The sequence below is a fragment of the Labrus bergylta genome, chromosome 16 (genome assembly GCF_963930695.1).
Source record: "Labrus bergylta chromosome 16, fLabBer1.1, whole genome shotgun sequence".
Taxonomy (NCBI): domain Eukaryota; kingdom Metazoa; phylum Chordata; class Actinopteri; order Labriformes; family Labridae; genus Labrus; species Labrus bergylta.
In genome coordinates, this window is record NC_089210.1 from 3,193,158 (window position 1) to 3,215,558 (window position 22,401).

At 41.5% G+C, this 22,401-nt stretch overlaps 1 protein-coding gene across 1 annotated transcript in view; it reads right to left on the reverse strand.

Moving 5' to 3' along the window:
* grin2ca (glutamate receptor, ionotropic, N-methyl D-aspartate 2Ca) overlaps nt 1-22,401 on the reverse strand; it is a 69,174-nt gene that overhangs the window by 28,658 nt on the left and 18,115 nt on the right. Inside the window, exons 2-3 of the mRNA XM_020647290.3 lie at nt 16,356-16,800; nt 1,516-2,117 (exon numbers count right to left, since the gene is read on the reverse strand). Coding sequence (XP_020502946.2) covers nt 1,516-2,117; nt 16,356-16,784 — 1,031 coding nt within the window. The 5' untranslated portion in view covers nt 16,785-16,800. The remainder of the gene's footprint in view (nt 1-1,515; nt 2,118-16,355; nt 16,801-22,401) is intronic.

Below are 22,401 nucleotides of genomic sequence, written 5' to 3' on the forward strand. Positions count from 1 at the left end.
ACCTTCGCTTCAAGAGCATTTTCACAATACTCAGGGGTTCGATCTCGATTGAAGAAGTATCCACTGTGTCTCGTTTCATACAACTAATGAGACAACATCAAATATACATGAGATGGTCTGAAGCTACAGGGGTCCATACTCCATTTTCATTCATTAGCACCATTATCAGCATGCATCTGCAGAGTTGTTTCCATGGGGGGAACGCCTTCACTCTGTAACTCACTCTTATCATTTATTAACATTTTCTTACGGAGGCCCTGGTGAGTGAAGTCTTTGCACTCAGAGAATGACTCAATAGCTCCTCAGGGCTCCTTCTGTGAGCCTTTTGCATGTTTAAATACAAGAAACAAGTGAGCAAAGCCTGCCAACAAACACAGGAACTTGTTCATCAAGACAAGAATTAACATTTTAGCGATGCAACGTAAATCCCTGAATAAATGCATACAATTAATTACGGCAGCATTTCAGAACTCATTTCCATCTGCGCTTAGCGTTTAGATGATGGACAACTAAAACTGGTATGCTGTTAGTTCCCTAAGGATGGTCATAATCCTGATCATTGAAATTAACATTTTCTTTTACTAAGGGGCTGTGGTGCCGGAGTTTTGTAGATATAAGATGAACATAGAGCGAAAATGAAGAGGGTGGTCTCATCACTGAAGCCTCTGGAACAGTTTCAAATAAAGACATGGCTCTTTCGATCATTAGCTAAATTAAACTAAGACCTATGATAAGACTGCTTCATATATAAACACTTTATAGAGAGCCACAGGAATGAGTCCTAAAACCAGTAAGTTAGCATTTGAGCTCCATGGGGTCTAACGTCTAAAAGTCAACGGGGATTTTGAATGTGTTTGTGGTTAGACGCCTGAAATAAGGTCTGTGGTTAACACAAGCTGAAGAGATGTTGGTGTTTTGTTAGAGCACATAAACTACGTTAGGTAATACCTCCACTTGTGAAGTTTGAAGTTTTTACTCGTCTTTAAAAAGGCGGTTGCTAACAAGCGGCTAAATGTGACTACAGTGGTTGTCGGGGACATTAAAGGTCATCACGCCGGACACAGAGGGCGGGAACTCTCTCACTAGTCGGAGATGTCTCCTGTAGGTTTAATCTTTAGGTTCAGGTGAATATTATGTTAGTAAACTATTTATTAAGCTACGTGGATTAGTTTATCGGAGATCGTCTGAAGCATAACGCTAGTGACGTCACAATCATGTAACCGTGGTGTAGTTAGCATGTAGCATAACGTTAGCTTTTTACTTCTGTCGGCCACATTAACGCTTCAAACATCATAAAAATGGCGTTCATCTGTGAAGATTATCCTGCTGAACAAAACGCCTACGCTTCAGAAACGTGCGTTTGCCACAGAGATTATTTTCTGCAATGATCCAAAATCCAATGAAAACATCCCAGAGGAGAATTCTGGTTAGACCCCATGGTGATGCTACTTCAGGGTTGGCCTACAAAAATACGTCATATGGTTTGTTCTCTATTGTCTCAGACTTTGGTCTCACCTGAACAGAGTGTCGTTAGTAGAGGCGGGCCTGACGGGGTTGTGACAGTCACTGTGGCCCTCGGGAACGAAACCTCTCTGTTTCCGGAAACTCTGCACCCCTTTCACCACGATGGCCACCCCGTCCCGCACCCTCTTCCTCAGACTCATCCTCCAGCGGTCTGTGATGATGCTGATCAGCCCCACGGGGAAGCTGTCGGGTGGCGGCATGTCGGGGTTCCCCACCGCCAGGCTGGGGATAATCCAGATGTAGCCCGGCCCCACTAATCCGGAGTCCGCCGCCATGCTGAACAGGTACTGGGCCTCCTCGTGGGAACAGTAGACCAACAGCACCTGGGCGTCGATCTGCTGGAGCAGCCGCCGCGCCCGAATGTCGTTCATGCCGTCGGCGGACATGTCGAAGGTCAGAATGTCCTGGAGCTCCCACATGAAGTAGCTGGTGTCTGTGAAGGACTTAATATATTCCACGTAGGTTTCATACCCCGGGTAGAGGCTGGTTATGACCACAAAGCTGTCCCAGTTGTACTCCTCCATCACCTTGAACATGCCGTTGATCTGCTGCTCGATGGAGGAGCCCAGCTGCAGGAAGTTGGAGCCTTCACCCTGGAGGATAATAAAAAAAAACATGGATATGTGCATGAAAACCTTTATGGTTGGTTAACTCGCTGCACGCTCTCTGCTCTGGACTAACAAGCAAATTAACGCATCTTAATTAAATTTGTTTAATGTGCAGATTGAACTCTGGGGGAACCCTCTTTATACCTTTTAAGGTCACACACAGACATTATTAAAACAAGGAAAAATCCCTCGTCGAGAGGAGAGTTACCCCTCCAGGTGAGTCTTGACAGTAGCTAAGTGTTCCTGCTTGCTTTTCTCCGGGGGGGCCGAGCACTCATTCATCACATAAACTTACACGTCTTACTTTTGCAGCGCAAACACTGGCCCGTCATCCGTACTCGCAAATGCAGAGGGATGGCACTGTCAGTGTGGCCAGCGTTTCTTTCTGCAAATAAGACGACCTTGAGGAGAATAACGGGCGAGGGCTTTTCTGTTTTACTGTTTTATTTTTTTTAAATAAAGATGGAGTGGAGGGAACCAGTCTTTGTAGTATCTTGTAGTGTGAAGTTCTTTTCCCTTGAGATTTTCAGTGAAATGATGTTGAGCAGTCTTTCACACCTGAAGGTGAAGTTTAAGGTTGTGTTTGAAAATCAGCACCTTCTGTTAAGTTCTCCACACAAACGCCTGCTGTGACATCATGGATTGGGTCCAAAGTGCCTGACAGGTTCCAGATAAGAAACAGTGTCACATGCACACAGTGCCAAACAATGTTGAAAGTGAACTATCAACTATAAATCTAATTTCTGTACAGCGTTTTTGAGAAGCAATAGAGAATCTGAAAAATAATTTCACAGCACCCAATCCAATCTTAAAAGTATTCTCCCATAAGTTAGATAGCAATAGCAGACAGCTTCAATAGCTAATTCCTGATTCTGTATGCGGCCGTCTTTGATGTAACATCCTGTGTTCCCACGGCAACAATAAACATGTCGAGTCTCTCATGGCGGCTCTATCATGGTCGCCGCCAGCACAAGATACATCCAGTTACAGCTATAGATTACGGAAATTCTCTGTCTTTGATCACTGTTGGAAAAATTTGAGGTAATGTAATAAAAAATTATAATATAGGTTAAATCATTTTTTTTTTTTTTAATGTGAACATTTAATAGAATTCTATTGTACATTTAAGTGTTCCATCCATTCATTATCTTTACCGCTTTTTCCATTCGGGGTCGATGGCCGATCCCAGCTGTCATTGGGAGAGAGGCGGTGTTACACCCTGGACTGGATGCCAGCTAATCATAGGGCTGACATATAAAACAAAAGGGGATAGAGCATTTTCCGTGAGGGCTCCACGACTATGGAACGACCTGCCCGAGGAGATCAGGTCGGCAGAATCAGTCATCTCTTGGGCCTTTCCTGTTTTTTGTCTTTTTTTTAATTGTTATTATTTTCACTTTTTAGAATTCCTTTAAAAGAATTGTATGTATTTTACAGTTCTTTTAAAAGGGATTTTTTATTTTAAAGTGATTTTTATTCCTTAATCTTGCCTGCCTGTTTTTATATTTGCTGTCCTTGTAAAGCACTTTGTAACTTGTTTTTGAAAAGTGCTCGATAAATAAAGATTATTATTATTATTATTATTATTATTATTACTATATAGAGACAGACAGTTAACCTAACAAGCATGTCTTTGGACTGTGGGAGGAAGCCGGAGTACCCGGAGAACCCTTGCATGCATGGGGAGAACATGCAAACTCCACACAGATTCGGGTCTCGAATCAGGAACCTTCTGACTGTGAGGCAACAGCGCTAACAACTGCACCACCGTGTTCATGAATGCAAATCAGCACTTATCTTTGTATCATTTCTAAACCCTTTTTAACAGGATGCTTCTAAGAAACAAGAGCCAAACTACAAGACAGACAGATTCTATTTGAAGTTGTCTAAACTGTCATCTGTCTGTCTTCACTGCATTTATTCCAGGCGATCATAATTAACATGACATTGATGGAATGATGCTCATTCACGTTGGGTTTTTGGTCAGAGATTATTTATTCTTCAGCAGACTTCAATTACTCTGCCTCGTCTTTCTGCAAAACAAACATGTTCATTAACGGGGAATCATTTGTAGGAGGCGCGGGCGTCAATGTGAGGCACTGTTTGAAGTAATTCCATTGTGATTTGTAAATAAGGTTTATTGTTCTCTGACGATGCTCACCTTTTAACCGCCGTCTTAAAATTCTGTCCTGCCTCTCGTCTTGTTAGAAGTATTTGCTTTGACTGTGGCGTTGGTAAAGCTCTCTCTCTCCCTCTGTCAGGCTTGATGGGTAGTCGGCCCCCTCCTGACCCTCTCCCTCTCTGGAAGAAAAAGCTCTACCACGTCGAGCTGTGGACCCCTCTGAGCGGAGGATTGGGGGGGGTTAGGTATCGTGAGACAGCAAACACGCCTGTGATCTTATTCCGCCTGTCTCCCTTGCTGTCCTTGAGAGAAGTTCAGCGCTCTTGTGATGTATGAGCATCTTACGATTTCAGACGTCACGGCTAAATCCTCTGACTTTGTGCCTCCGACTGTAACCGTGCTCACGCCCCCGGAAAACATTTGCTTTTTTTCTGTAGCCTTGTTTCACTTGTCACTTGCTCTTGTTTTCTCAGACCTTTTCTTGAATCCCCACACAGGGTTGGAGCTATGTACAGTAACAAAGAGGTTTTTTTTCAAGGCCTAGTTTTAAATACACCCAACCATTTATTAACCCTTTATATGCGGGTATTTTTTTGATCCAGCAGATGTCGCCCTTGAGCACCAGCATGAAACCAAAACAACTTGCGCTGCATTGTTGTGTTAGCATGCTAATGCTAGCGATCTTTATTATGCTGGTATCTTCACACTGCATGTAAATTTACCTGAAATGAGCGTGATCTAGAAACACAGTTAAGCAGTGAGTACAGTATGTTATTCTTCTTTTCTCTAGTCCCTCAATTAAACAACTTTTATATATGAGGGGAGGAGTCAGCCGGCCGTCCTGGCGATGTAAACAAACTGAAGATAGGACTCGGAAAACTCGGAAAGCATCACAGACAGTGGGACTCGGGTGTTACACCCATTGTAGACAGTCATGACTCACAGAGTTATTTTCAGAGAATATACTTGATTTCTACATTTAAGTGTGAAAAATCACAGAAAGCCTTTAAAGCACGAGAAAGAAATGGTGCAAAGCTGTCTTCCTCATTATTTTTTGCTTTTTGTGGTGTCATTCCCAGGTGGGTTCTTTAAACTCTGAGCATAGAGTCTTTACAGTCCAAGCCAGAATGTTTTGTATGTAAATATAGTGTTGTAGTACTCAAAATCAGTCTTGGTCTGAAGACCGGTCTTGTCTCGGAATTGGAAAGCATTTTTTACTCGGTCTCAGACCGGGCGTGGGTGTGTTATGGTCCAAGTGAGTGACACGTTCTCTAAACACAAGATGATGATTTTTCATTGATAATTATGGTCTTGGCCTTGACTCGGTCACGATCCTTAAATGTCTTGATCTTGTCTTGGTCTTGTAGCCCTCTGGTCTCGGTTATGTCTTGGTCTTCGCTGGTTTAGTGGCCAGGGAGTTGACTGTTGACTGTTAAGCTAAAGTTTTCTGTGGCAAAAAAAAAAGATGACTCCAGCTTTAAAGTTTTCTTAAAATAAAAAAATTGCTTTAAATAGTGTAACTGAAACAAAGATCAGCGACACTACCATTTTTCATTTCTTACTCATTCAATTAACCCGGCGCTCGTATCATTTATTTTTAACACCTCATCTTACAAAAGCTGCCTTATATTCATATTAATGACGTTCAGTTATCTACATCTTTACTAGAAATCATTGTGAGCTCAGTGTAAGGGACAGGCTGTGGACTTAGATGGATTGGACTGCAGTGGAGGCCCGGGCGGCTGCATGCATACATCCACACGGTTTGCAGGGATCTTATGCAGGTTAGTCACGGAGGAGCTCGTGAAGATGGTGTAAATCTACTCATTTTCTCCTTCCCCTCACTGTCCCACAGCTAATCTGTCAGAGTTATTGCCCTTATTCCTGCTCGTGCTGCTGCCTCCCCGCATCTGCAACGACTCTCAAACGCTTCATTCCCCAACAGGTGCCGAGGCGTCAGAGTGTGTATGTGCAGGTGTGTGTTTTATGTGTTTGTATGCGGCATAGCCTGAGGGTATAGTCGGAGTAAAGCCGCTCGCAAACTCCAATCTCAACAGCTCAATTAGCAGAGGGCAGACTTAACGCACGGTCCAAATGAGCCTGGGGCATTACCACAGGCTCGGCTGCAGCTCAAAGCCTGAAGTCAGTGTGCAGAGTGTGTACAGTACGGGCCAAGGCATATGTTTGCAGGGGAAATGGAGTCAAACCAACAGTCACAGTCGGTTACACTGAATATAAAATGAACCTTCCACCAGCATTGACGTCCTCTCTAGGAGCCACATGCAGGCAGCATCTAAAGGCTTAACATGTTTAGACCCCAATCCAAACTGCCTCCTAAAGATGATGTAAAGTCCGAGCCTCTTCCTGGCTGCATTGCACGTCTTCCCTAATCTGTTCATAACAACTGATAACACTAAGAAAACAGTCAAAATGTAGCACAATTTATTCCAAATTGTAGGTGGGTAAACAACGTAATTTGGTTTGCAGAGTGGTCTGTATTTGTTTCGACCAGAGACGATAAGCGGTTTTAAGGCAAACGGCCAACCAACAGGTGTTGCAGCGATGGAAGCAGGTGAGAGAAGTGGTTCAGATAGAAGTGATTGTACCCGACCTAAAAAGCCTCTGCATGTTTCTGATAAGCTCCACGAGCAGAAACGTGCTCAAACTACGATCAATATTGGAGATGCTTTTGAAAAATGGAGAGAGGTTAGAACACAGAAAGGTTTACAGACCGATGCAGAGCTGGATAAACACTGAAGCTTCAGTGTCCACCACATGGTGACCTGCGTGAGCATCGATTCTAGAGGGAGGAGGGGGCGGGGGCAGACAGCTCTCGTCATTGTTTTGAATTTGGACTGCAGTACCCATTTTAAACACTAGATGTCAGAGTTACCTACTGCTCCTTTAACAAACAGGTCCCTATAATTCACCTAACTGTAAATATTGAGATATATTCTTGAAGCATACATGTTGAATGTTTTGAGAAATACATCAATTTGTCTCAATAAAATATATCACTTGGAAAAGTTTATTTATGGACATTCAGTCACATAAATACTGATATTCCAGATATTCCACGAGCATAACAAAGAGAGAGACAGAGAGAGAAATCCTCTAAATCCTCTGAAAGATGACGTAGATGCAGAACAGGACAACAGTGATAGAAAAAGAGATTGGAGAAATCTCCGCTGGATGACAAATCTCCATCAGCTGACAATAAAAAATGATCATATTGCCCAATACTATAAATAATGCATGTTAGATTATAACCTGGGGCGTTTGAAATGGGACCATGACTCTATCAGGCAGTAAGCTGTCGTCGCACAGCGTTGTCCACAGAAGCTCACAGTAATAGTCTACAGTCCCAAAGAAGATTACAGTCATTGAGTGGAAAGCTTAGCTTCTCAAGGCTGAGATTATATCCACAAGGGTAAAATATACAGACCTCACACTGCTTTACAAACAAACGCAGAAACGCTGCGTTAGTCCGCACAGTTAACTTTCCCCCCCCTTTTTTTTTAAAACCCTTCTTTACGTTTTCTGAAAAAAAAGGTTGACTGTTCAAACCTTGTGGTGACTGAATGCTCTGCAGCCAGAAGATTAGATTTTTAGATGCTTTGACACTGGTCTGAGTTAGATGAGAGTGTAAAGCAGTGATTATCTCTAAACCACAGCTGTTTATATCAGAGCTGCGGCCATGACACCGAAACCAACACTTGTTTTCATTTAGAGAGCATAGGAACGAGCGTCTTCATCTTCTCTCAAACAGACTCTCTGTGAAATCTGAAGGTTATCTCAATGAATCAGGTGCGTCATCACCTGTGGATGGATATGGATATGGATTGCATCCAAAAATCAAAAGGAAACAGGAGATGAAGTCACTTGGCTCAAAGGAAATGAAGCCAAAAGACGATGATTTGCAGTAAACGTGTCATGACAGTGGAGTTAAAGTAGCCCTGAAGATTTGGAGCACAAATTGGTAAACATGGCCATCGGTCAGACGACTGAACTGCAGCATCTAATTTTTTATTTTTTTTGCTTCATGAGGAGTCACTTCTGGCCACGGCTCTTTGCTGCGACATATGTTTGCCTCCGCCACGCAGCAGGAAATGCCCTGGCACCACCTTCCTGTGCTGCTGACGTCACAAGCAGATCCTGCACGGCAACCGAGAACAGACACATATTGTAGCTCCCTGGACATTTTCTACTATAACACAACAAGAGTAAAGGATTGAGTATAGAGTATAAGAGAGTATAAGAGTGTGAATGTGCACGATTCCTGCATTTGGCAAAACGTCTGTAACCGGGGAGAAAAAAATCAAATCAAGGATAAATTGAAGTTATTTGTTCTCTTAGAAAGAGACGTTTTCCTTCTTACTACTGTAATGACTTGGAAAGGTAGTTGATCAGTGGTTGTCTTGACCGATTTCAAATCTGTTTAAGAGTCCATCCAGACAGAACGGAGTACAAATGATTTCGATTCTGAGACTAGACCAAGACCTTCAAAAAGTGGTCTTGAGGCCGGTCTTTATACCAAGACCGATTTCGAGTACTACAACACTAGCTAAGTATGGCTACAGATTATTACAACAAATACAGATAATAACTCTACTGCTGTTGTAAACAATCTGACGTCAGGTGAAGTATAAAGAGTGCAAAAGACAATTTGGGGTTGGTGGTCAGAGGGGATGGAAGGTGCAAAGAAAGATCCCAGATTTTACATCAGTCCTGTGTGAAACCTAAAGTCAATGTTGACTTATATCTAGTTATATGGGAAGTTATAGGTTGACATCATCTATGTTCTATTATTTGTCCAGGATTCAAGAGTTGGGATGATTAAGTGTTGCCTGCCATGGGAACAACACCTTTAGTGGTGGTATGGCTTGGAGGTCTTTTTTAAAATGGAAATATAACTAGGCACGCTAAATGGCGCAGTATTCAGGACAACTGTTTCCCAGGCAGAAGAAGAACTTCGCCCATCCTCACTTCTCCGTTGTATAAGTTCGACAGCGTATGAATATGCTAGCTGTCTTGTCTCTCTCCCCTTAGGCTGCTCAGTGTGACTGCACTTTCCCTGTCTCAGTCTAGACAGACTACACTGTAACTGTGCCAGTGGTTTTAAAATGCAGCAGGAGCTGCAGGTAAAGAGACAAGTGAGTTCAGGTTTGTGAAAAGAAAACAGGATAAAAAAAGAAGAAGATCTAGTTCGGAGAAAAAGCCCCAGGCTCATGTTCCTGCTCAGACAATCAGGGCCTGCTCGTGTCAGACTCAGATTTTTTGCTCACTTACAGCTCCAGTGCTCCCAGGATGTGATCTGTCCTACCTCACAATGAATGCTTCAACAGATGCCTTGGATTTTTAAACAGGGTTTTGAGCTAAATGCATAATGAGGGGAAATTTATGATGCTTTATGTCTGTAGTGGGATTAAGAAAGTATACTTACCCCCTTGGGTGTCAAAATACTGTTGAAGGACATCACTGGATGCCTCTTTTGTTGGAAGTCATACCCAATAGCTTTTTTGTATACCTATATATATATTCATAGAGGTAATATTTGGCCTTATAAGGTTATGATACTTTACAGACCTCTATGTGGCTATGGTCAGCTTGTTTACAGAGAAATTGGACGGACAGTGGGGGAAACATAATGGATTTTAAATGTCTGACAGCCCAACATCAACGCTTCAGACTTGTTTCATCTAGAAAACAACAAAAACAACCAAAACATTTTTTTTAGCTCATCATTGTCTCCCCATTGTCATCACTAGCTATCCAACAATGATTTAGCATAGCTATATGAGACACTATGCATACAAATGCAGCTTGGAATCTACTCTTAAAGGTCATTTCAACATCCACTTTCTACTTTCATTTTAAGTTTCAAGTCAGTCTGTAAACAAAAGCAATGCACTGAAACATAAATCTTGGCTTGAACTCCTTTATCACTCCACAAACTAAACAGGAAGCCTCTAAAATTCGGCCAATGCCCCAGAGGAATAGTTCATGAGATTGGTTTCAAGCTTGGTAAAATGTGAGCCCACTATCTCCCCAATCTTTACCCAGTGTTTTAAGATCGCCTGAACCTTGCCAAATGGTTTGCTAATTGTAGAGGAAATGCTCATGAATCACGTATTCTTCTGGAAAGCACTGACAAATGGCCCCATTTTGACAGAGGACTCTGCGCTTTTATGTACTGGCAAAGAAGCAGCCATTTTTTTTAAAGCCTTTAACCAGGTGCAGGTCCAGCTTTCTTTAGTGCTACACAAACACTTCAGTCATTTGTGTCAGCCATAATTGGAACTATTGATCTACCCAGAGTTTGCACATTGATCAGGCCAATGGGAACTGATTGATCCGCAGGAAATAGTGTAGTACAGAGCTTTCATTTCTTCTCCACCTGAAGTAGCTATATGGCTGCTATCTTGAGTGCGTTCTAACTAAATATGCACGAATAAGAAGACTGAACTTTGATTAATATCCCTAGTTATTATCTTAACATCAATTCCTTCACTGCCAGATCTTTCACTTTTATTCTATTCATTTTTCAATTTTAAAGAAAGAAGATAAAAGGCACCTCTACTCTCAATCAATAAACTAAAATGTCATTTGTACAGGAATTGGTTTATCACCTTGTTCTGGGCTGTCACTTCCAGAAAGATCACTCGGCTCCCAGTGATATGTATGAAAAATGAATGAGCTCCAATGCCTTGTTGACTACCTCTGACAGCGTCCTATAAATCAATCGACGGGTGGTGCTCCGGATTATTGAGAAGACTTTGAGAGGGTTGGACTAAATTCAGCTCTGTGTACGAGGTAAAAAGCTGTCATGTGCACGTTAATACCTCTACAGCTCTTAAATATTAATAAAGGGTGTACAACATTTACAATGGGTGACTACTGGTGTTATACAAACAGGATCTTTTTAAGTCTTTTTAATGTTTCAAACCCGTAGTTGTGATCTGATTTTGAAGCAGTGATGGAATGATACATGTCACCACTGGCTTGTTGCTCATCAAAATCGGGCCTTATGCCATCTGGATTTTGCAATATGTTCCAATCGCTCTGGAATGGACCGATCCCAGAGGTAAAATGCTACTTCTCTTGCTCCCTCTGTGAGATTTAGTTGTCCTTGGATGCAAAGCAGATGTGCTGACACTCTTCTCTTTACTTCCAACAGCCTGCAAATGGCAACCCTTCTGCATCTGCATATGCACCAAACCTGTATAGTATATCAATTATCCCAAGGCTATGTTGTATGTTGATCTGAATGCTTTCTTTAAACTGAAATTCTGAAGTTACTGAAGGTCTTGAAGATAGACCTTCTTGATGATGTTCTTGTGTTGGCACCCTTTAAACTCTTTTCAGTGGACTTGTTAAATACAGTTAGACGTGATGAACTGGTGACTATTGCCTCCTTACAGATAAAATGTGAAGCTGGTAGTTGTTGTCCTTTAGAGAATTTCTAGTATTGTTCCCAGCTTAATTGTCGTCCAACTGATCACTGGTTGACTTCAAGTAGTTTGAAGTGGCAGTCGAGTAAAACCAGGTGATCTAGCACTACTACCACCCGACGTCCCTGACGCCCAGCCACCACAATCGGACTGTGTCGTCCTCACAACCACCGCCATCCACATTCATGCACGGCCTGCTACGACTTCCATCTCAGAACCAAGGAAGTGAGGACAACAGGAACACGCAGAATACAAAGAAGAAATCCTTCCTGCATATTATCCCATATGCTCTTTTGTAAAGCGTCCTGATATAACACTTATTAGGGATTGGCGCTATACAAATAACGATTGAGTGATTGAAAACAGATCAACAGAACTTCCTTGCAATGACATTTAACTGGCATAAAAACACGACTTTCAAACAAGTTTTGAGCTTTTGTAATTCGGTTCTAGAGCACAATTACAGAACAGGGACCAGTGACTGTCCTGATGTTTTGAAAATGGGCATCATCAATCTAAATCTATAATAATTAATTGCTAAAGGGACAAAACATGTTAAAGCACACAGGAGCATTGAGCGCACAGCAGCCCTATATATTATAGATTGCAATATGTAATTATCATGTGAGGCAGGGAGATGAGGTGTCCATCAGAGAGCTTGTACCTAAGTGGGTAGTAGAGGATTACGGTTGGTTTCCAACTGGGACCGCCTATATTAATTATGCATGCTCTCACTGTCCTATAAGGCACTTTTAATGCGATCACTTCATAGCATATATTAATGGTCTTTACTTCATTCACTGGCTAATTACTGATGAAAAGCAGTTATTCATTTTAACAGCTGTCAGCCTTTATAATTATGCTCATGTCTTACTACATGTGTTTGGGAGATTTATTATGATTGAGTTGCTGTTACTGTCCTCACGTTCCAATAGTCAGGGTGCAAATGAGCAGCGGGAGGCATTAACTGCTAAATGACATCTTTTTTATTGCCCCTGAGAAGTCATGCTGATGGCAATATCACCCAACATGTTTTCTGAAATGGATGCAGTTGACAGGAGAGCTGGCTCCAGATTATCTGAGCCAAGGACATTATCAGAGTTTAACTACTGTTTCATTGTTTTTCACAAAGTGTTCTCTTATGGACCAATGATGTTTTCACACATGCACAAAAATATATTATATGTATGAACGCACACGGCTCAAATGTTCACCCAATATGTTATTCACCACTCGTTTGATTATACTGTGAATATGTCCAATAACATGTAGCATCAAACTGTCATTATAGTGTCAGACTCTGTACCATCTTCTATTCTAGAAATGTCTCCAGCTGTGAGGGACATGTGTGACTCACACATTTTCAGGGGGCATACGATCCTACTGTTTGTTCATGTGTGACTCACTTTAGTGTATTATCTTAAAGCATAAACACTTTTACACACTGTAGGTGAAAGTGAATTTCATCATGCATTTCAAATGATTCATTATCATTATTCTCAGAAACTATTTTCTTTTAAAGGTACTTAAATGGACATCTGATGTGTGTTTTTGAGGCGTCCCACAGGGGTCTATTCTTGGACCGCCATCTGATCCTCATCGACTGCATATTCAGATGTCTCTTTCTTTGCTGATGATACTTTATACTTTATTTCAGACCCATAGGTCCATATCAAATGAAAGTTTCTTCACTCTAATTTATTTCTGTACGTCCTGGATTAGATATTAAATCCCAATGGCTTGGAATAGGGCTTTCTCTAGAAGTAAAACGATCAAAATGTATCATATTTACAACCAAAAAGAGTTATAAATCTAATTTCTAAATATATCAATTCAATCTTGACATTAACTTCTCTCAATTTTTATAATTTCTTCAAATAACTTGTACCATGTAATAAATTATTATATATGATCAACATGATCATGAATTGAAAGAAGGAATACTTTTTGCAAAGGTACTGTAGTTTTTGATTCCCAGTTGTTTTTCTTCTTTTGCAGTTTGCGCTTAAATGTCAGAAATAAAAAGCCATCCTAAACGGATTACAGTGGGTCTCTGTGGCTGATCCTTTTGTAGTAAATGGTGATGCTTTCACAGACGGATCTTTGCAGCTAAATCTTACCGCTTCACCTCTAAAAGCAGTTTGATGGCTTTTATGTGTCACAAGCATCTCTTGAGCTGAGAGGTAATGCTGCATCAATGTGTGTATTTTTGGTAAAGCATTGAAACACGAGTGGTTCTCAAGCAAAATCAAAACTAAAAGAGAGAAGTTCAAATCTATTAAAACACCATGAGGATTGTGAATAACATTTCCCTATGAATTATGTCAAACACATGTGGCACCATTAAACAGTGACAAACTTAAACCTGAGTTTACTACATCAGTGAAGTTGAGGCATTCAGGTTTCCAGTTTGACCTTGACAAAGTTCCCTGAATGATTTTGTGTCTCTTTTACTTCATGCTGCTGTAATTCCTTCATGATCAAATTGCCATCTCAGAAATTAATAAATCATTTTGTCAATTTATCGTGACAGATTGTCCCTGTCCTTTATTGCTCATTACGGCTAATGTAATTGCAACTCAAATTGCAGTGCATGTTTCTCCGTGTGATTTTTGACTGCTCCCAAAATCAATCTTCAAATACTAGAATTACCGATTAGAATAATTTATTCTTTTGCTTTATGGGATTAATCTCTCAGACTCAGCTTGAACAGTTTAATGGAGATATCTTAGAGACAATCTAACTGCTATGTTGTGTTTTTCTGCACTGAACCTGTGCAGGGCTATAATCAGTAGAGGTTCTTCTGTCATTTTGGATTTAGCTGTTACAAGACAAAGGTCATCTTTTGTTAATAGTTTCTGCTCAGTGTTATGGCAATCTCCTTCCAGTGTCAAGTCACTGCGTTGTTTAATTTAACTGAATCATTCAACCAAGACAGGAGTGAAGTCATTGGGCGAGATAAGAAACACATTCAGCTCTGCAACAAGCAGCACCTGAGAGTAATAGACCCTTTGTGCATAATTACGCTGAGTAATCCCGACATAAAAACAAGGTCAGATTTCATGGGGGGCCCTTCACCCCAGACTACCCCTCTGGACACACCCCTGCATCATGGACTACAATGTAACAATGTAGTTCGAAAAATAAATCTGAACATTTCACTCTAACTGCAAAAATTAAAAAGTAATGGAGTGAGCATAGAGCACACACAATCAGACTGCCAATCCGAAGTACTTCTACTGTCTATATGCAAGTTCTTCCTTTCCTTCCTGCTTTAACTTCTAAGTAAAGATTTGATATCCGACATAAGTTTCTCAAATAAGGTACGTAAAAGCTTCAATTTTACCAACAAACGATTAGATCTGTTACATTCTTCCATGATAGCCTGAGGACAAAAAGTAGTCTCTCGGTCTCATGGTTCTGTTTGCTAACTTCTCCGCCTCCTGCCAGAGAGTTTTCGTTGTGAAAACCTGAGCCAGAGGTGGTTGGAGTCTTTGAAGATGCTGCTGTCTCATTGTGGATTCCCTGATGATAGCTGTTCTGCAGAGAGATTGTCGGAACATCCTGATTTAAATGAAAGGTCTGAATAAAAAAAAAACTGTGGGACCGGCTCCATCACTGATGTGTGATTTATTAGTGTTTCTGTTTGTATGACACAATACTCTGCAGGTTTCTCCTAAAGCTCTGAGATTGATCTATCCGCAGTCTTCTGCCTCTGTCTCCTAAAAACTCTGAATTTATAGCAGTTAGAAACGAGGATGACAGGGAGAAAAGATGAAATGCTTTTGGCTTGCCCCTTTCAGCGCATGAATGCAAGTCTGTCATTTAGCCTATAACATTAGGAAATTACGCGTGATTTACAGCCGAAAGGTTCACTCTAGCTTGTGGCATATCTGCTGCTGCTGTTAACGACCGATAATCTGTATTCATACTGTCATTTCTTGTGTTCATTACTGTATAAAGCTTTCTGCGTAGCTGCAGTGAGAAGCAGACTGTGAATGATATCAGTGAAAATGACCTGAAGATCCGATCAGGCGAGCATTAAGTGAGTCCCTGATTTCTGTCCTCTAAGTTGTTATGATCAGTTTTACCATTAGACCTTCTGTACCACCTCAACGCTTAGAAAGCAGTTTTATTGCCAAAGACAGGAATAAAAGGGTAATTTAGAACTATGGTGGCTTAGAATGAAGTTTGAAGTTTACCAATGAAGTTTGGTGGAATCTGAGATTGAGATAAATGCTTCTGGTTCAAACTCACTAAATGTCTTTTTTATACACAGAAGTCTGTCTCTGCGGTGATCACTTCAAATGTTGTGAGACCCATAGAATATCAATCTGAGTGGAAAATCATGCAGTTTTAGTGGACATTACTTGGGCACATTTGATCTGATGGGTATCATTACAGCCAGTTACGCAGCCGGGAATTGAGAAAAATATACTTGTGCAATTCCAAAGCTTTTTGTACTTGGTCCCTAAATGTGTAAAAAGAAGGCCCAGATTTGGTCGAATCAAGATTCCCCTTCGAACGTTAATGCATTCGACATAGTGGGGACAGCATGCAATTAAATTCCCCAATGAGAGTTCAACAATTAGTGTCTTAATCCCCATCCAGCTCTGTACCACCCCTCCCCAACCCTGTCCCCGCACTGACCTTGTACGGCAGGACGACAGCAGATCCTCCACTGATGCCAACTATGGGTACAGCTGTCTGAGTGGAAATAAAGTCCAAGATCTGTGCCACAGCCTCCGAGCCGACGTTGTCCTCGAACACCACCCCATGGACGCGGTTGGTGGAGAGGGTGTCGCAGATGCGGGTCAGCAGCGCCCGCGGGTTGGTGTTGTTGACCAGCACTGTGATGGGGTTCACCTCCAGAGGCAGGTCCATGAAGTTCTCCCGGCTTAACCTCCCCTTAATCTCCGTCTGGTAGGCCGAGCCGCTGAACACCACCGCCACGTTCACAGAAGGCATCGGATTCACAAACGGCCTTCCCAAACAGCCGGGGAGGGTGCAGAAGAGCAGCAGCAGCAGCGGCGGCGGCCACCACGGGGAGTCGCTCATACAGCCTAGACGAACGCCCATCTCAGTCACCTACTGCCTGGAGGAAGATGGCCGGCAAGAAGGGAGAGAGGGGTCAGAAGTGGGCATTGACATATTCGATACACGGGTTCAGTTGTGTCTTTTTTTCTGAAATGTTGTGATAATACTTCGTAATCCCAGTTGGGGCAGGCTACCAAACTGCCTTTTGTTTAGAGTTGGCTTATTTTGATTAATGACGTTTTAGCTTTATCTCTGCTCAGTGTGCCGGTCTGTCTGCCATAACTAAGACAGCGTAAGAGCCCATTAACGGAGGCCAGAGTTGTATTTTTAGAGTGTGTCAGCGTGCTACATGAGGCTGTGGCCAGGCTGTTACGTCTTAGGGTGGCAGCTGCCACCCTGCTGCTGTCGTATTCAGCGGTCCAAACCCAACAGATGGTGTCCAGTGTTTAATGCAACAAATGGAGAACAAGAGGATTTGTAATTTTCCTCTCGTGACATTACTTTTGATGCTGTTGCTTATTTTTATTTTTTTTCCAGTGGCCCAAAGCATTCCAACATAATCTGACAAAGGTTCTGCATGCATGGCTTCTGGCTACAAATAATTGACATGCAGAGTCAATGTATTGTAATGAATTGTAAGCCATTTGGGAAATTGTTCATTTTCTGGTTTTGACATTTCAATTATAACAACAGCAAAGTCTGTATTCACAAAGGCATTGGAAATCTGAAAAGTCAGCCTTTGAAGAGAATCAAAGCTCTTTAGGCTGCTTTGCATTGCTAATAGACAAACAACCAGTACCTCCCAGCCAAACTATCTTAATTTCCTCCATAAACCCCTAATTGCTTTGCTTCCTGCCCCGTGGAAGGTAATGGAGGAGAAACTTCATGGCAGAGCTCGGTGATGACAAACCCCGTAGCATCAGTTTAACATTCTCATTGTAGCCAGACACTGGTTTGTGTTGTTGCTGTCAGACGGACTTAGGCTCTTTGTCAAATCTGCCACGGTTGTATTGGTGGCCCTGCGGGAGTGTTGCACACTGGTCCCCTGTCGCACAGATCTGATCCACCATGTGATGGAATCCCAGTGGGGTGAATATATTGTAATCCCTTGATAATCCCTGCCAGGCGTCATGGCCTACGGCTTGATTGTAGTGTATAAACTTATCAGGAGATTTGGATACGGCACGGGGCTCGGTGTGGCTCACTCCCTGTTCTACATCCTGTGTGGGGCCGAGCAGTGAGCTTCACTTAGAACATGTTTAAAAAATTGGAACTGCCATCGAAATGGTATGACAGTGCTTGTAATTGGTATTTGCGCTCATTCTGAAATCTGAAAATGCTCCTGAATCCAAGAATTTGTCAACCCTGTCTAAAAGGTTTTGTGAGTAAATGAATCATTATAATTACTAAAATGATATAATTAAGTCATTAAAATAAAAATACAAAAATCTTTCATGTTTTTAACAATCTAGACAACACACATGGGTAGTAGCCTATAAAATATTTCATTTTTCAGGAAAAAGCTACCGACTCAACATTTAACAAACCAAATTCATCACTTATCAAAAAGGAAACTGGCAATCATTTGTCTGACACCTACCCCTCAGCAGTGGTTTAAGGCTGAACAAATAACTATATTGACGTAATCAGTCCAACTTCTGATAGTGTCTTTTGTTTTGTTTAGGTCATTAAAGGCTTTATATGTGACTTTTCACACTTAAATCTAATATAAATCAAGTATATCCTCTGACAATAACTCTGAGAGTCATGACTGTCTACAATGGGTGTAACACCCGAGTCCCACTGTCTGTGATGTTTTCAGAGTTTTCAGAGTCCTATCTTCACTTTGTTTACATCGCCCGGACAGCAGGCTGACTCCTCCCCTCGTGTATAAAAGTTGTTTAATTGAGGGACTAGAGAAAAGAAGAATAACATACTGTACTCACTGCTTAACTGTGTTTCTAGATCACGCTCATTTCAGGTAAATTTACATGCAGTGTGAAGATACCAGCATAATAAAGATCGCTAGCATTAGCATGCTAACACAACAATGCACCGCGAGTTGTTTTGGTTTCACGCTGGTGCTCAAGGGCGACATCTGCTGGATCAAAAAATCACATATAAAGCCTTAAAGAGGCAACAATAAAAATTTCAGTCTGTTTTATAACCAAGTAAAAGGTCCTTACAGGAGCTTTAACTCATAAAATGTAGTTTTTGAATAACCCAGGTTCATTATTACTGATGACATGATGTGATGCCATTTCTTGTAGTATCAATTAATGCTTCAAATGCCTCAGATCTGTGTAACATAAAGGTAATGTAAGTCTAAGTGTACACAGAGATATTCCCACAGCAAATTTCCTGCAGCCAAATACAGTCGCCTCCTTCTACCTGCCCGTCTTTGCCACATCTTGCACAGCACAAAACCAATGTTAATGACATCGTTAACAAACTAAATGTGTTGTCGTAAAACACAGAAACCTTAGCTCCCTTTTGCCGGAATAATTAAGCCTCCTGTTATTATTGATTTAAAGCTGAAATCAGTTTAAACAACAATCTCCCTGCAGGCTGTTTTGCCGCCCTGGGGGGGGCGCCGAATCTCAAAAGTTTACGACTCATGTGACAAATTGTTATGACGTCACCAATAAATGGACGATGTCATGACCTGTCATGAAAGACACCGGTCCTAACTTAGCGCTGCAAAGATGATTGGAAAGCCGTCATATTTTTTTATCATTCATCATTTTCAGCAGGATAATGCACGAGACGAGGTTTGTGGATCTCATATCTATCATGTGGTTGTTCTTCATGTCACACGCTGAACTTCAAATAAAAACACATCACACACACGCACGGGAAGCTGTACATGCTGTGTCCTTACATGTGATTCTCCAGGTAGGAAGTGGCTCATGAATCATTTTTATAAATTGATTAGTCCCAACTGTGAGAGGGCATTCACCACATTCCTCTCGATGACATTAGCCATGTTTCAGCAGCGACAGCAGCGCGGCAGTTTAGGGTTAATGTCTTTGACGGAGGGAAAAAAACGTACGTGGTCAAAATGCTTAAAAGCTTCGACCTTCTGTGTGTTTAATCAAGGCGGGCAGGCGGGGGGGGGAAACAGCTGAGGCAGATATATGAAGGTCAAAGCCCGGATACGGAATTAAACCAAACGGGGAATGAGTCATCAATAACTCTGAGGCAAGGCTTTGTATTGTCAACATGCCGTCTAATACCAAGGCAAGGAAATAACAACAGAAAGGCACTTAGGATTACAGACGCTTCCAATACACCTTATCTGATGTTTACATTGTCATAGTGCCGTCAGCTTTGTGACGCAGCTGAAGTGCAGATTGGCTTTGTAGATTTAAAAAAAAAAAAAAATTTGGCACCGACCTGCTGAAATTCTAAAAGTCAGCAGAATCTGCAAAAAAAAAAAAGGAAAGAGCTTTCATGTGCGTTCGGGCAAATCCTTTGAAAAACACTCATGTGTATACAACAGCTGAAGGCATCACTCTGGAGTCAGGGATCAAAAGTCTGAGTGGACGTCCGTTTTTGTTTGAGAGACGTTTGCAACAGTTGGATGCATGAACAGGTACATCTATCCTGAATTATCTCAGCGCACACAGCGTCTGTTTGGCTCTGGCTGTAGCAGATAGAAGGTGTATCCTGTCTAAGCTGCCAGTGAGATGCAGGTTGATTTTTGCATCATGACGTTGCTACAAACTAAATTCAGCATGAGTCATTTTGTACCTGGTGATGAGTGAGGGGAAAACCAATTAGGAACACTCCTGCTTACTGCTTATCAAGTCATGTATACATATGTTCCTAAGACATATATATATGCACGCCTTCAAAGAAATAACTCTCTCTTACATAACCACCATCTCAACAGCTGAATAAATGAAATTGAATAAAGAAATTGTGGACAAACAGACGATATGATCAGAGTTTTAAAAAACTATAACCAATGATTGTATCAGATTTTTGAGACTGATAATAAATTAACAGAAAAATCAAAGAATAACAATGTGGCACTTAACTTAATCTATACCTTTCCTTTATTGGATTGTGATCAGGCTCTGCATTGATATGACCATGCCTAAGTAACTTTATGCAAAGAAAAGAAATAAAAAAGGGCAAAGTATGCCTGATGTTTCCCCAAGCTAACAGACTAACATTTACCTCCTCAGCAGTCATAACTGTCTTTCTCCCAGAGGGGAAATTCAGATTTTACACTCTGTAACTGAGAGACATGTTTCTCACACACATAGGCCCGAGTTATACACGTGCACAAACATGACCTGGGGATATGCATTAGTGGAGAGATGTCAGAGTGGGGCTGCTACACAGGGAGCATGCCAGAGCTGTTGGGGGTTTGGTGCCTCGCTCAAGGGCATGCACTGACAACCCTCCAGTTCCCAAACCCAAGTCCCTTCAGACTGAGCTACTGCAGCCCTCAAATTAGTAGACCACCCGAGTCTGTTTCTAAACTCTTACAAGAACAAGTCTTGAAGTCTATATAGCTTGTTAGAACACCTTAATGACAAACTTCCACCAAATGCTCGTGTGATCCATGTGCACTTCTGGATGCATCGTGGTCAGCAGCTTGTCTTAGAGCTTGTTGAGGAAATTCTTGACTTCACACAAGAAAGATTGAGGACTGAGATGAGTTAAGTTGAAGAAGCTTTATAAAAGACTCTGGAGGAGAAATGGAGTAACAGAACACGTGTGATACTGTGTCCTGCTATGCCAATTCTGCCAGACCGTTCACAAAGGCTCTGCATATATACAAAAGATATTAATAAGGTCACGGTCATATTACCCCACTTAAACTAGGATGTGATGTCTTAAGACAATTTGGAGCAGACACTAAGTCTACCAAACATGCAAATATGAGAGAGAACACAAAATATTCTTACTTGGCCTAGTCACACTTGTATGTGTTGTGCTTATAAATTATACAGAAATTCTATCACAGAGCTCTCACCTTAAGTTTTAAGAAGGTTAATCCTCATAATTTGTCTGGTTGAACATCAACTCGTCTCTGAAACATGACTGTTTCACATACAGGCACCGTGCAATATCTCCACGTGACAGATTATTAAAAAGTATTTACAGAGCCTCTCTCACTGGGCTGGATAATGAAGGCTAAAAGAACATGTTAATAGTGTAAAAACAATCTATTAATAGATTAGATTTAGAAATTAAACTTGTGTGAGAAAACATTTGAACGCCAGCAGTCCATCAGTGGGACTCTGTGTGTTCTCTGTCTTCAGTGTTGTTTGACTAACAAACATTTAAGATGTGCTTATCCCCCTCTAGTGGGTGACACGTGGTGGGAGCACTTCCTTTGCAGAATTAACTTTCCATTCAAGAGGTGCAGATAGAGGCTGCATTAAAAAAAAAAGAAAAAGAAAGTAACTGCTCATTTTTTATCACACTATCACATAATTTACTTTCCTCCTGCTTTCTTCACCATACTGACGCGCCGAACGTTTTTTGATAAACTGAACAGGTAATAATGCAAATATCCACAGCTGCATGTTCAGCCTGCTATCTGCTGCTGTGTGTTGAATATAGTTGATAAGGTGAATTGAATTTTCTGCACACATTGACACTTCCTGCTCAGTATGTATGGCCTTAGCAGATGCGATGA